Source organism: Apteryx rowi, unplaced genomic scaffold, assembly GCF_003343035.1.
Source record: "Apteryx rowi isolate R43461 unplaced genomic scaffold, aptRow1 scaffold_177, whole genome shotgun sequence".
Taxonomy (NCBI): Eukaryota; Metazoa; Chordata; class Aves; order Apterygiformes; family Apterygidae; genus Apteryx; species Apteryx rowi.
The window spans coordinates 1483821-1498160 of record NW_020448052.1 but is presented as its reverse complement, the minus strand read 5'-3'; the positions used below and the strand labels follow the sequence as shown (position 1 = coordinate 1498160).

The 14340-nt window shown below is 37.2% G+C and overlaps 1 protein-coding gene across 7 annotated transcripts in view; it reads right to left on the bottom strand.

Moving 5' to 3' along the window:
- ATG7 (autophagy related 7) overlaps nt 1–14340 on the bottom strand; it is a 133008-nt gene that overhangs the window by 32510 nt on the left and 86158 nt on the right. The window contains exon 19 of one of the 7 annotated variants that reach the window (XM_026061137.1): nt 6581–6628. The exons of the other annotated variants lie outside the window; for them this stretch is intronic. Coding sequence (XP_025916922.1) covers nt 6620–6628 — 9 coding nt within the window. The 3' untranslated portion in view covers nt 6581–6619. Of the gene's footprint in view, nt 1–6580; nt 6629–14340 lie in introns of those variants that run through there. 7 annotated transcript variants of the gene reach the window in all.

Below are 14340 nucleotides of genomic sequence, written 5' to 3'. Positions count from 1 at the left end.
AGTCCCCATTAGTACTTCATAACATTACACTTTACAGTTTCATGTTACTGCAAATATTGGATAGTCTTCAACAGATGCTGTGCTACTCCTCTCTTCTGCACTAGATCTAGCAATCACGTAACTACACATGAACTGTCAGCAGAAAGTAAAATCATTAAAATCAGCATTATTCATTACTGACTTCTTTTTCAGTGCTTATTAGTATTAAACAGCTATATTATAGCAGCGCTCCAGGACTCCTGTCATGATGTCATCATTTCCTAAGACATGCTCAAGCTAATCAGAAATTTGTTTCTTGAGTCCATGGTGTTGCAGTCCAAGGCCTGTATACTGCCTGTGGGTGGAATTAGTGTGCCTTTATAAAGCCTCACTGATGTCACCAGCGCTCCTTTTGGCTACCCATCTTCCTGTAAACAAAACATTCTGGTCTATTTATTGATACAGCTCTACATTCAAACTATTTTGAGCAGTGTGTCAATCAATAAAGTATCAACTCTCCTGAATTTCTTAATCAGATAATTTCTTATAGATACCATTATTAACTGGGGTTGTGAACAGTAATATGAAGGAAGCAAAGGCAGTGACTTTATAAATCAGTCTAATATAAAAAAAAAAAGGTGCATGGCTTGGAATGATACAGGAAAATTATGTTTAAACTAGAAAATTTTAAATGGATAAAGTTGCCATCATTGACTCAAAAGAGAAGGTGAGACACAGGAAGTGACAGGGGACGCAGAGCACTTGGAAGGAAGGAGTTTGATTAATAACCAACCTGACAGCCTTCTACAATGAGATGACTGGCTCATCATAAAGGAGATCAGGGGAGAGCAGTGGATGTCACTTAAAGGCTTTTGACCCTGTCTCCCACAACATCCCACAAGCCTGATGAAGTGCAGGCTAGGTAAGTGGTCAGTGAGGTGGGCTGAAAACTGGCTGAACTGCCAGGATCAGAGAGTTGTGATCAGTGACATAACGTCCAGCTGGAGACCAGCCACTAGTGGTATCCCCCAGGGGTTGACTCTGGGGCCAGTCCTGTTTAGTATCTTCATTAATGACCTGGATGATGGGTCTAAATATACCCTCAGCAAGTTTGCAGATGATACAAAACTGGGATGAGTGGCAAATATACCAGATGGTTGCGCTGCTATTCAGAAGGACCTTGACAGGCTGGAGAGGTGGGCAGACAGGAACCTCACGAAGTTCAGCAAATGGAAGTGCAGAGTCCTGCACCTGGGAGGAATCACACCTTTCATCAGTACAGGCTAGGGGCCAACCAGTTGGAGAGCAGCTTTGCAGAGAAGGACCTGGGGGTCCTGGTAGACAACAAGTTGAACATGGGGCCAGCAATGCACCCTGGTGGCAAAAAAGGCCAACAGTATCCTGGGCTGCATTAGGAAGAGCACCACTAGCAGGTGGAGGGAGGTGGTCCTTCTACTCAGCACTGGGGAGGCCACATCTGGAGCACTGTGTCCAGTTCTGGGCTTTCCAGTACAAGACATGGATTTACTGGAGCAATTCCAGTGAGGGGCCACAAAGATGAGCAAGGGACCGAAGCATCTCTCACATGAGGAGAGGCTGAGAGAGCTGGGGCTGTACAGCTTGCAGAAGAGGAGGCTCAGGGGGATCTTATCAACGTGTATAAATATCTGATGGGAGGGTGTCAAGAGGATGGGGCCAGACTCTTTTCAGTGGTGCCCAGTGACAGAACAAGAGGCAACAGGCACAAACTGAAACACAGGAAGCTCCATCTGAACACAAGAAAACACTTCTTCACTGTGAGGGTGACTGAGCACTGCAGCAGGCTGCCCAGAGAGGTTGTGAAGTCTCCATCCTTGGAGATATTCAAAACACGCCCGGACACCGTTCTGGGCAATCTGCTCTAGGTCATCCTGCTTGAGTGGGGGGATTGGATCAGATGATCTACAGAGGTCCTTTCCAACCCCAACTATTCTGTGATTCTGTGAATAAAGATCTATATTTAGGCAATTCTTTCATCACAAAGTTTCCAGAAAACATTTTATAGTCAGTATTTGTAAGACCAATGAAAAGCACCCAAAGCTGTCTAGAATATAACAAGCATCTAGTTATCAACAAGAAAACAATTTTCATAAGATCACCACTCCATCTCTGAGCTCACAATCCTGATTTAGTCCTGGCCACATAATTCTCTCTAGTCATCTAAGTGATAAATATAACCAATTTAAACTCCAGCAGTGGACTTGATGAGATGTACGCTTTGGCAGAGAATCAGCCTAACAAGCTCGCTGCTTGCTCACTCTTGCCTACTGCTGCAGAATATCACGTTTTCAGGGATGGCCAATACAACTGTTTATGAATTTGCACTGTGAAATGACTTCAGAAATTGACCTGCCTTGAAGAACAAACAAATAGAACCTCAAAAAAGTTCCTAATAAAAAAAAAAAAAAAAGAAGAAGAAATGGAAACAAATAGATCAGAGAGAGGCAAAGGAGAAAGTAATATTTAACCAGTCTTGGAGCAAATGTTTCAGCTTCAGCCAAGCCGCAGTTTTGCAGTTTTTCTTTCAAATGTAAATAGCTTGTATGTCAAAAGATACTCCACTTTTCCAACTATGTCAGTATGTCTCATACCTTCTCTACAAACCTTGCTGTGCTTATTCCTTAGACTGCCACATCTATATCACCACTAGCTAACTGTTCCACATCATGAATTCAAGAAAGCTCTGCTGCAACAATTTTAAAAGATAGGAGCAATCAGTAATTTGGACAATTGAACACCAGAGTTTGTTTGCTTGTTAAAGACAAGCTGACAGTACTTAATGGCTCAATAATATGTCTAATGAGAGACATCTTTAACACCAGTCTAACTTCTCAGAGAAAATTAATATATGGCTTCAATGTTGATTCAAATGAAGAAGCCTCACTTACCACTTCCCCTCAGGTACTTGTTTCTGTCTTCCACGCAAACTATATCATGCATGACCCTTCTGGTTCATGAGATAAAATCAGAATGTGTCTTTGGTGACTAAGATCTTAATTCTGCTCTCTTTGAAGTCAACTGGAATTTTGGCATTTATTTAAACGATGAAGGATCAGATCCCAAACTGCTTGCGCAGGAGCTTTGGAAGAATGCCAGTCTTAATAAAATCAATTAAAACATATTTTAAAGACATGGCCAATCAAAATATTTATTCTCAGTCTCATCTCAGTATTTGGCATGTCTTTTCAGCTGAAATACACAGTGATGCTCCTTGGCAGTGGTAATACAAGGCTGCAACATGTTCTACAGATTTTTATAATAAAATATTCTTGTTAATGCAAGCATTTGAATCAGAAGCTTGTAAAGACTTAGCAGTACCAAAATGCTATTCACATTTTCTTTCTCATCTTCAGTAATGGGATAATGCCTTTGATAAATCAGACACATCTAGATCTTAATCCTACTGTTGGAAGAAGTTCATGAACTCACTAAGGTTTTCCCCTTGAGAAAAGAATCCTTTTCTACTTTAAGATAAGCTATAGTATTTATTTTTCAAAAACTAGTTCTGTCGCTTCAATGAGAAACAAGGAGGCAAAATAACTGCTGAGGGTATTATTACTGCTACTCTCTTAAAGTACTAAATAATAATTAACCCAGAAAATAAGACTCTTTTTCCACTGTGGCTTGTTATCATCAAGTTCTTATATTCTCAGTAAACAACATATTATAACAATTTGCTATTTTCAAAGTTTTTTAGAATGACAGACACAGAATTAGAAGCTGAGATGTAATGAGGTCTGGAGGCTTCCAGGGAGAAGAGGAAAGGCAGCAAACATTTCTCATATATATCCAATTTGATGCATTCATAGAGTGTATTGATCAACTGAAAGCAGATCCCTACTGCTACCAATTTACAGTTCTTAGAATTCTTCTGTGAAAAAGTTTATAAAAGATGAAAGTCCTGAATTCCTTGTAATCTTGTTTATATCTCATTGGAATATTTACATGCAATTTCTATAGTCTTTTGAAAGCACAAATTATCTACAAATGTCTATTTCCACACCTTGCTATTTCCATTGCAAGCACAGAGATGACAGTTCAGCATACACTCTCTACTCTTTAATATTATAGCCCTTTTAATATCTCCTCTCCATTATGGCAAGGTTTTTTTAATTTCAGAACAAACCAGACCAGCTTTTGCCTGAAAACGGAGAATTAAAAACAAGTTGTCAGATGTGTAAACTGCTCTGAAAAAAGACTTACCATCTGTAAATCCATGGTTAGTAGGAAATCAGTGAGTAATACTCATTATTCTGAAAAGCTGCAGGGATGGCTGCATTGATAAAGAAGAGGAATTGCTAACTTAAGATAACAAATGTGTGTTTATTCTCTCTCAGAATATTTAGTGTTAATAGCCCCAGTGCAACCGTCACCCAACAAGGGGAAGCAAGCATTCTTTGTTGAGCTGTCAGCAATATAGTTTTTACGTTAAAATTTCCACACAGCTTTACGCCTATATAGCTTTAAAGTATACCTGTTTGTCTACTTCTATCAATGATAAACATATGAATATTTTAATTAGTTTTAAAATTTTGAATATATATTATCAAAGCCATAATACAGTTTTTGTGGGGAGCAAAAGGACTTCTGGTTTTAATTACTGTATCACAATTAAATTATCTAATGTACCTAAGATCTGCAAAGTCTTGGAAACAATGGTGGGTGGTGCTTCCTGGAATAGGGCGATATGTCTTATGACTGGGAAGGAACACACACCAACTCATTTTAATGTCAAGTCACACAGTTCAATCGACAGAGTCAGGCAAGAATTAAGAACAGGAAACAGGGACTTCTTGTCAGGGTTACTATTCAGAGAATGGAAAAGTTAATTTAGCAGCTTGAGGCAAATAGCTAAAAGTAGCTGAAATCAATTATATTTGGTTCTACAAAATAGTGCCTCCATTGCTAGGCTGAGCAAGACCAGAGAAAGCATAAATAACTGTTTTCAGCACTGTTTTTAAACTTTGCAAATTGACATTAAAGGACTACTACTGAAAATTAGGTGAGAAAAGTAAGAATCTTCCATCATTCTTGAATTAACATATGCATACATACAGAATTTAGATGCTCAAATTAAGTGTCAAATAGAATTACAAGTAAATTGAAAACCATTTCATACCGAAACCCCCCAAACTGATCTGTCAGCACACATTACCCATGCTTTTTATGTTTACTGCACTGTGTACGATTAAAAACACTGCAGCTTAAACAAGTCTTGCATAGCGTACTCCCAACTATATTTTTAAAAACTTACTCACAGGCTAGAAAAAATAATCAAATTCATATTCTGTTTCCGTGAGGCTTAGCTAAGACCAATTTTCAATTATTCATGTTGTGAGACTGAGAAAGGGAAATTCAATTATGCTCCCAAAGCATTCATAAATTAAATGGATTGTTTAACTCTGCAAAACATCTTACTGAACAAAATAATGCTGTACATTAATCACTTAGAGAATAAATTGTCACATTTTCAATGTGTTTCACCATTAATTCAAAGAGCAGAACTTGGAATTTACTCTGTAAAATACAATGTTTTAGAACATAAGAAAAAAGAAAATATCAGAAGTGTATACTATAAACTGCTGAAATTGTTAGTTTAGCTGCAGATGTTAAGTCACGACCTTTTCATAAAAAGTTTTTCAATACAACTTAATTCTTTTTGCTTTGAAGTATATGACTTTATGAAAAACAGGTAGATCACATATGAAATTACACAATTATAGAGTTCACCAAAATTGCTACCACTCAATCAAGATACCCTTTTGCATTTATCTTAAAAATCACAAGATATGAGTCAGTTTTCAAACCAATCAAAGAAGGCTTTGACCTTATTACTCTACATGAAAGTCAATAGCAAAATTGCCTTTGGCTTCCTTCAAAGATTTTCAACTTGTTCAAAATTATTTTCAAATGTTTATTATTAAACATGGTTTTAACACAGTTTAGACATGTTCAACACAGTTATAAGCTATACCATGCTTAAGTGCAGAAACCAACAACACGTGAAGAAGCAGTCTAAATCCAGCCATGTAGTTTAGCACAATTATTTTTAACGCAAATCTTTGCAAAACCTATGTGGTTATGCTTGGTAGTTAACCTACATAAAAATTGAAGACCAGCAAGAACAGAAGGATTACGGCCAGCTACTGGCTACTTCCAGAGATTTAGGCACAGGGAAGTCCTGTCATGCCCAAACATTGGCCTCAACTTGATACATAAAATTTTACATTAACGAGTAACTGCAAGAGTTATAAAAATTCTTGGTCACTTCCTAGCAGAAGAACCCACTCGAATTATGAGCATAAACTACTTATTCAAAAGGGAAATAGCTGCAAGAAGAAGACAGAGAGATGGGAACAATATTGTATAGTAGAAAACTCTTCTTGGAACTGCAATTATTTTCCAAAACTGCTTGTCTTGACAAAACAGAAACAGTAGCTTCACTACAGGGGAAAACAGTAGATCTGTCAGACCAGAGAAAGCTCTAATTATTACGAAACCAAACTTTAGCAAAAGTACCTTTTTTGGTGTGAATGCACTCTCCAATTTCAGAAGCAGTATTCATGAATAACTGATGCGGATGATAATACATGTCTTCTACTCAGGTGTCCTATATTTAAAAACAACTAAGTTGGAAAGTTTCTGAGTACATTTAGCTATCTGCAAAATTAGCCCTCTCGTTTGTACTGTGGTGAGATCACTTACCCTTCCTTGCCATCATGTGAATCCATGAATTAAAAACATTGTTCAAATGATTTTATGAAGTTGATATTAAAAAAAAAATTAATCAATATAATCAATGGCAACTTCTATTTCTGCTAACTAAAAAACCATGGCCAAATGCTTAACATTCTTATCAGAGTGGTTGTGTCAGCAAGTACTGAACAGGAAAGCTTGATATAAGGTCTCAGTGTAGCTCAAATTGTGAATGACTAAAACATTCAGAAGCGCGGTCTTATTGAAATACAAGAACTGAACACAACAATAGATTTATACAAGAACTGCAATGCCTGTGCACTCTTCTATAAGAATTATTACACTTCTGCTTAGAATCACAGAGCAGGTTAGGGTAGGCATCCACTCAAAGCAGGGCTGACAAGATCATGCTGCTCAACTGCTTTGTCCACTTGAGTTCTGAGTATCTCTACGAACGGAGATCCCACAATCTCTGCGTCCTGGGTCCAGTGTTTGACCATCCTCATGATGAAAAGCTTTTTCCTTTTCAAATCAGAATTTCCCATGTTGCAACTTTTGTCAGCTGCCTCTTGTCCTATCACCACATACTTCCAAGAACTATCTGGCTCTACTTGCTCTGTACACTCCCCTCAGGTGGCTCAAGAGAGCAGCAAGATCTCTTTTCTTCTCTTCCTTTCTCTTCTCAAGGTTGAATGCACCCAGTTCCCTCAACATCTCCTTGTACGTCATGTGCCCCAACCCTCTAATCATTTCACTGGACCTCAGCTAGACTCACTACAGTATGTCAACGTCTCTTCTGCAGTGGGGAGCCTAGAACTGGATACAGCACTCTAAATGAAGTCTCGCTTCCCTCAGCCTGCTGGCTATGCTCTTGCTACAGCAGCTCAGTATGCACTTAGCTGTCTTCACCACAAGGACATACTGCTGTTCAATTAGCTGGTCACCAGCATGTATCTTGAAGCAGACATTTGAATGTTAAGAACAATGAAATAAAACTAGTAAACATGAATGGGAGATTGTAGTAAAGCATGTAAGAATGACTTTCAGTCAACTGCTATGGAGACAACTGTATCTGGAAACCTTTTTTTCTTTTTAATGAGAAATAGCAATATGTTGAGATGGAAGAAGATGGCTACAGAAGCATTACAGTACCTGGTGTTAAGATGGGCAGATCTGTCAGGGTATCAGAACAGATAAAACTGACTCGCCTTGAGGCAATCCCAATCAACCCTAAGCATCTTGAGCAATCTATTGGTGTCTACTGAAATATAAGATTCTCTCTTCTTGTCTCCTTTACCTGAGAGCTGCAAAAATAGTTTGCAAGCAACTGTAAAGGAAACTTCTCCCATTCTAAACCTTCTCATCAGCCTATATTGATTAATGTCACTGTCTTCACTCTCTAAAGAATTACTCCTGCTTGCAAGGAACCAGGTACAGCAGAGAACCCAGGACCCAGTAATTCTATGTTTAACCAATTCATTTCTTGCAAAGAGCATAGATGGGTCAGGCAAATCTGCCCATTTATTGCAACTGAATTTCTTTCTTAGCCAAGCAGAAGAGAGACCTAAATGTCATATGGATGGTGTTCAAAAAAACATGGAGAAACCGGACACAAAGAGACCCCTAAACAGAAGTGAAAAACCAAACAGACGTTGCCTGGGAAGAAGTTGTTTATATATCTGGGCAAAACTCTTTCCAAACATGTACTGTGCCCTCACAGGTGGTGAAGCCTAGGAAGGGAAAGATTAAACATTGGAATAGACTTCTTGATGAACACACAGAAAGCAGACAGATGTGTGCAATGAGACTGAGTTGCAAATAAGGCATTTATGACATTTAGGAGGAAAATTTTTCTGGATACTGCTCTGTTGCAAGCTCTGACATCATTTGACACATCAAGAAACAAATCAAGGTAAAAGAAATGAAAATTTACCTCTTGCATGTAAAGTGCCCAATACTTCCTAGATGCTAGCTGTAACGTATCACGCTTTTGGTAGACAGGTCATATTGACTACTTTACTACTTTCCTTTACTACTGCATTTTATTTTGTATTTATATTAAGAAGATAACAACAATCTGGAAAATTCAGAGGAAATTCATAGTTCAAAGGAAAGCAAAAGCTATCAGTGCTGGACAGATTCCTTTATTAGGAAAGATTTCTTTAAAGTTAAATCTGACTTTTAAGGAGTTCCAGTTGTCATGCTTTGGCGCCTTTTAAAAAATCTCAGTAGTCTGGGGAAGAATCAAAATAGCAGCTATAAAGGTTTTAACCACTTTATGTATGCATATGTAATGATTATCAAAAAAAATTATTTCCTGTTGCTATAAAGGCATTAGAGAGATCTCACTAACAATAAAACCCATAATCACTGGTTGATGACTAACCAGGAATATTTTCAGAGAATTTCTGAAGTTTAAACTAATATTTTTCACATACTTCAAGTATTTTACATTTAATAGTCCTGAATGGCCCTCGAGCCCAGCAATGCTGACTGAACACATGCCTGTTATGAATGTCCCAGTATTTAAGGAAGACATTGGAAAAAAGAGCTCTACAAGAAACGGTAGAGAATGAGTGTCTAACACTTTTCCCTACGACTACCGTTCCTATTATTTGTAAGCACAAAGTACAGTTTTGCTCTGCTGGAAACTGAAACTTCCTGATGCATACAAAGACATGAAAACTAATCTCTTGGAAATAAGAGTTGCAAGAGCAAGAGCCTGGCAATATTGGAGCTGGGCCCTGAAAAAAACTAAAGATAGAGCTGAAACAGATGCATTTTTCTAGTAGCCAGCGTGGTGGATTGGGAGAATCCACCCTTCTTTTCATGAAGGTTAAAAAAAAACTGAAGACAATTTTTATTTTTTTATTTTTTTAACTGTGTTCCTTCCTAGTGCTTTTTCAGGCTGCTGGAGAGAAGTCTTTTGGAATTATCTGTTTTGGAGATCAGAAAGGATCTGCCCTGCCCGCCCCTGCCACCAGGCCAAACTACCTGGCCGTGAAGGCTTCTCATTTTCCTTACGGCACTGTGGAGCCAACCCCTAGTAAAAGGTGTGGGCTTGAGAAGGTACTACCTAATATTCAGAGGTAGTATCAAGATTTTCAATTTGTGGCAAATCAGAGCACCCATCCTCTATGAATTAAGATTATGTGGGCTACTTGCCAAGAGGTAACTGAGACTAGGTGTTTCCATTAGAGATGGTGTCAACTGTAATGAGAGAGGAAAGATGACATATTCATACCGTGAGGTGTCTTTGCTTCCTGCACGAACACAGAAAACGACTTAGAAGCTAGTTGCTGAGGTGCAAAGTAAAGATCTATTTAAGTAAGGAAAAAATCTTTAAATCCACCAGTTAAATGTTATACATGTACCCTAACAGTATGAAATTAAGGATTTTGTGGCCCACTGCCTAAATTCACCCTTTTCTGTAAGTTAACCTTTATCTTAATTAGAAACTAGGTTTTGATACCTATTCAAAGATGTGACTTCCCTATAAACAATACCACAATAAACACTATCGTAAATGAAACAAAGGACAGGTATGATCTTACTTTTTTGACTGCAAGGCAAAATTCAGTCAAAACAAACACTTAAGAGGTTGTTTAACTTAGTTAAGATCAAGGCCAAACAAGCAAAGGCGAGCTCTGAATTTAAGATTATTTTCCTCTAAGCAGGAAAAAGAATATCTTTAAAACCAAATGACATCTGTTTTTTTGCTCCAAATACTAAAATATCCAACACATTTAATTAGGAAAAACCCCCAAAAGAAAACTTGCACACAGTAAACAACTATCCTCTGATTGCTAAATTTTGTTCTATTTAAACAACTAAAATAAAAACAGCACGAAAGCACAAATATTTCCAAATATCAACACTTACTGAGCCTTTTAAAAGACATTTTAACCTCTTTCTTATTTTTCAAAACACCACAGACAACAGAGGCCTGACTTTCCATGTGCAAATATATTCGAATATACCAGATCTTAGTCAGCACCTTATCTAACTCAGGGGACTACATTTGCACACAGCTAGACAAGTATCTCAACAGCTGTCCACATAACAATAAAACCAACCCCTCCAACAAAGCATTCCGTCTTCATAGCACTTTCCTCCACACCATCCTGCCACAGCTACAATTTCGATTTATAGTTAGCTAGCCAGTTAACTAAGCAAAATGGAAAAAACCTTGATGACGCCCAGCCTGACCATAGCATGGCCAGGCCCAGGCTTTGGGGTTCTCTTGGTTGCCTGGAATTGCACACCTAGGAACGCGCTATGGAAAAAACAGTGGGGGAGGATACGGGGCAGGGGGGAACGGGGAAGGGGACATTAGCTTCAAGTTATCTTGGAAGACTATTCAACACTATTGCTTTACCGGGAGTGCTAGCCAGATACAGCTACGAAATCTTTTCATAACTTAATTGCAAGTCTTGCAAGTAAGTTTACTTTTCAGTTGTATGTTCTTACTTGATTGATCTTTTAAAGTTGCTTTTGTATGACTCTTAGGCACCCATGGAAACAAAGACAAGCTAGGGCTACTGTTCTGCTGAAGAGCTGGGAGACATCTGTGAAGGCACGAACATCTGAAATTCAAACCAAGTCCCTCCTCTTCTCTTATTCAAATATTTGAGGAATAATAACATCAGTACTCAGAAAATGCCATTCCCTTGTATCAACCAACCACTCAGAGGGCAAGATAACCTGCTTCTTGCAGGTTCAGTTTATTTGCCTAACATTTCCAAAGAATCACAATACATTGTTTAAATCATGATATAACACTCTGCAAACATTAACCCGTACCAGCTCAGCTCCCAGATTAACAACAAAAACTCCCTTCAAATAATAACTAGCAAAAAAATGTTAGACATAGCCCTACATATTAGCGTATTTTAGGAGCTAAGTGCATGCAAAAGTCACTGTTCAAATTTGCACTTAGTGTTATTTTTATCCCACTGTTCAAATATCTAAAAATGAGTATTTTAATACATTGGAATGAAATTTGACTGCTGAAATGAGAAAAAAAATGATTTAAGCCACTTCCAGGACAATTTTTGTATTCTTTTAAATCCCTTCCTTAGCAACAAAACACAACAAAGCATAAATACAAAGTTAATTTATTATCTACTTTACTTCATTGCTTGAGCTTCTTATTTTCTCTACTAGTCATCTAAATGTGTCAGAGTTCATTATAAGAAATAGTATTAGTCAATGACCTAGAACTGAAATGGTAATGTAGGGGTCTAATTTGCTGAAGGTACAATTTACTTATTTATTTATTTTTATATCAGGGCAGAGGGAAAAGCGTGAGAACTTTTCACAAAGAAACCAGTTTCAATTGAGACATGATGACTGTGAAAGTGCCAAGAAGCTTAAGACAATGCAATTAGAAGTTTTGCAATACCTGCGTGCTCATTTATTAAGCTTGAATTTCTCTTATTTTCCCAAGGAAAAGTTACTGAAGACAGCTGAAAAAAGTCTGCTACATAAGCAAAAGCTTTCAAAATGTGAAAATGCAATTTTTTTTTCAAAATTCAATTATGTTAATTACAAATTAATTTATAACCCGGAGATGTTGACTGGCATTGAGCAACTTCAAGGAGTTGAAGATCTCAAGAGATCATTGCATGCAAGAACTCTGATAGATGTTGAGAAATTCCTCAGGGAGTTCACTTTTTAAAAAAATCCCTCATCTCTGAAAATAAACAGTAGCACTACAATCATCATATACATTATTCAGGTGAAACCTACCCTAATTTCCTTCCCATTTTAACAGAGCAAGGCATCTGGAGCTATATTTGTAAAAACACCTGCAAGAAATGTGTATTTTTAATTATGAATTATAAATGTAGCTCTTAAAATGGTAAGTTCCACAATAACTATAACTGACGACATGAAACAAGAATATCACTAAATACTGTTAAATTTTAATTTAAACATTTGAATTTAAATAGAAATATCTAAATTTAATATAAATAACAGGAAGCAGAAAACCGTATCTGCCCTTCAGAAAGAACTACAGGAATAAATTAGCATTGCTATAACAACTGTGAAAAGACCATGCCTAAAAACCTGAGTGAGTTATCAATGCATCATAATAACAGAGTTTGAGCTAACATTCTTCAGATAGTCACTCGGTAATGCTTTTCAAGAGAAAAGGGTTTGTGGCAAAAAGTTTTGTGCAAAACCACACTGTATTTGCATAGGAATGACCTTAACAATCTGATTAGCAACAGTATGTTAATATAAAAACATCCCTGCTATTTGCTAAAATTATGAATTGAGATATCCTTTTTCAGAATTAAAATGAATCAAAATATAACTTAATTCACCATGAATTTTCTGTTGTTATTGTCAGAATACAACTACCAGTGTCAAATCAAGTACATATGCATTTATAATGGGGCATGGAACACAGAGCAACGATGAAATAGATGGTAAATAAACTCATTGGAAAAATACATCTCTTTTGCTGGACTACAAAAATAAATCAAAAAAGAACACGTCTGGGTAAGAAAATGTAATTTCAATGTCAGAAGCTTGCTGTTTTGTAATGAGAACTATCACAGACAGAAATCAAAATGAGCACTCAGTTTTGCTTCTCTCGGTTTTTCCCTAGGTCCTTCCCAGCCATGCCCCCCACCCTCCATTATTATGTTAGGTGCTACCATAAGGAATCTGAATCAAGAAGAATATCTTGGTTATCTTGTGGAGGTAGTCAGACAAATACATGATGAAAAATATCTTTAACTGTATCCTCTAGTTATAATTGCTACCACAACAACAAACCCAGAAAGGAATAGCTCATTTAAGCTTTGCAGAAGTATAGTGGTATCACAGAAAACCATAGTACAGAAGCAAAGAACACTGTGTGACAGCAAAGAATCAGATAAATGACATGGAAACAGGCCAAACAGGTTCAAAACTGTAGTTTTGCTTTTTCAGTACAAACTGCCCTTCAATTATGTCATAATGCATATATTAACTAGTTTTGGTATATACTAGATTAAAATTATTTTTGCATGCAAAAAATCCATCCACAGACATGGGATAGAGAATATCAATGTAGCCTTACAGAAAATTATCACAGAACAATACAGTTGCATCAAAACCAGTGGCAAGTATGACACTTTTGCTGCTGAACAGTACGGTATACCCACACCTACTATAATAATCATCACTTGAGATTGTGTGTGGGTGGCAAATTAATACTCAGGAAGCATTATGATTTGATTCAGTCTGTATTCAATATAATATAAAAAAAAAGAATTTTAGAGAGTGTGGTCAAATTCTTAATGAGGTTCAAAAAAGATAAAAACCCAATGTCTCACTGTTTTCACTTATGCTAGCCAATCATACTAGTTAGCTAGATGAGATGAGCAGAACATTTTATTTTTCAAATCATAATCTAATGAAGAAAAGCCCAGGAGTGTAAAAAGGCAAAAAACTAAGAGTTTGAATAACGTACAGTGAAGCCTGAAGAGCAACCAGAAAAAAATTACGTGACAGAGATGAATGTATATACCATGAGAGCATGACATACTGCTGGCAAGGCATGACTGCTCAGGTACTCTTGGATCTGCTGCTACAACTGCTTTTTTGCATCCACGACACAATCTGATGTCA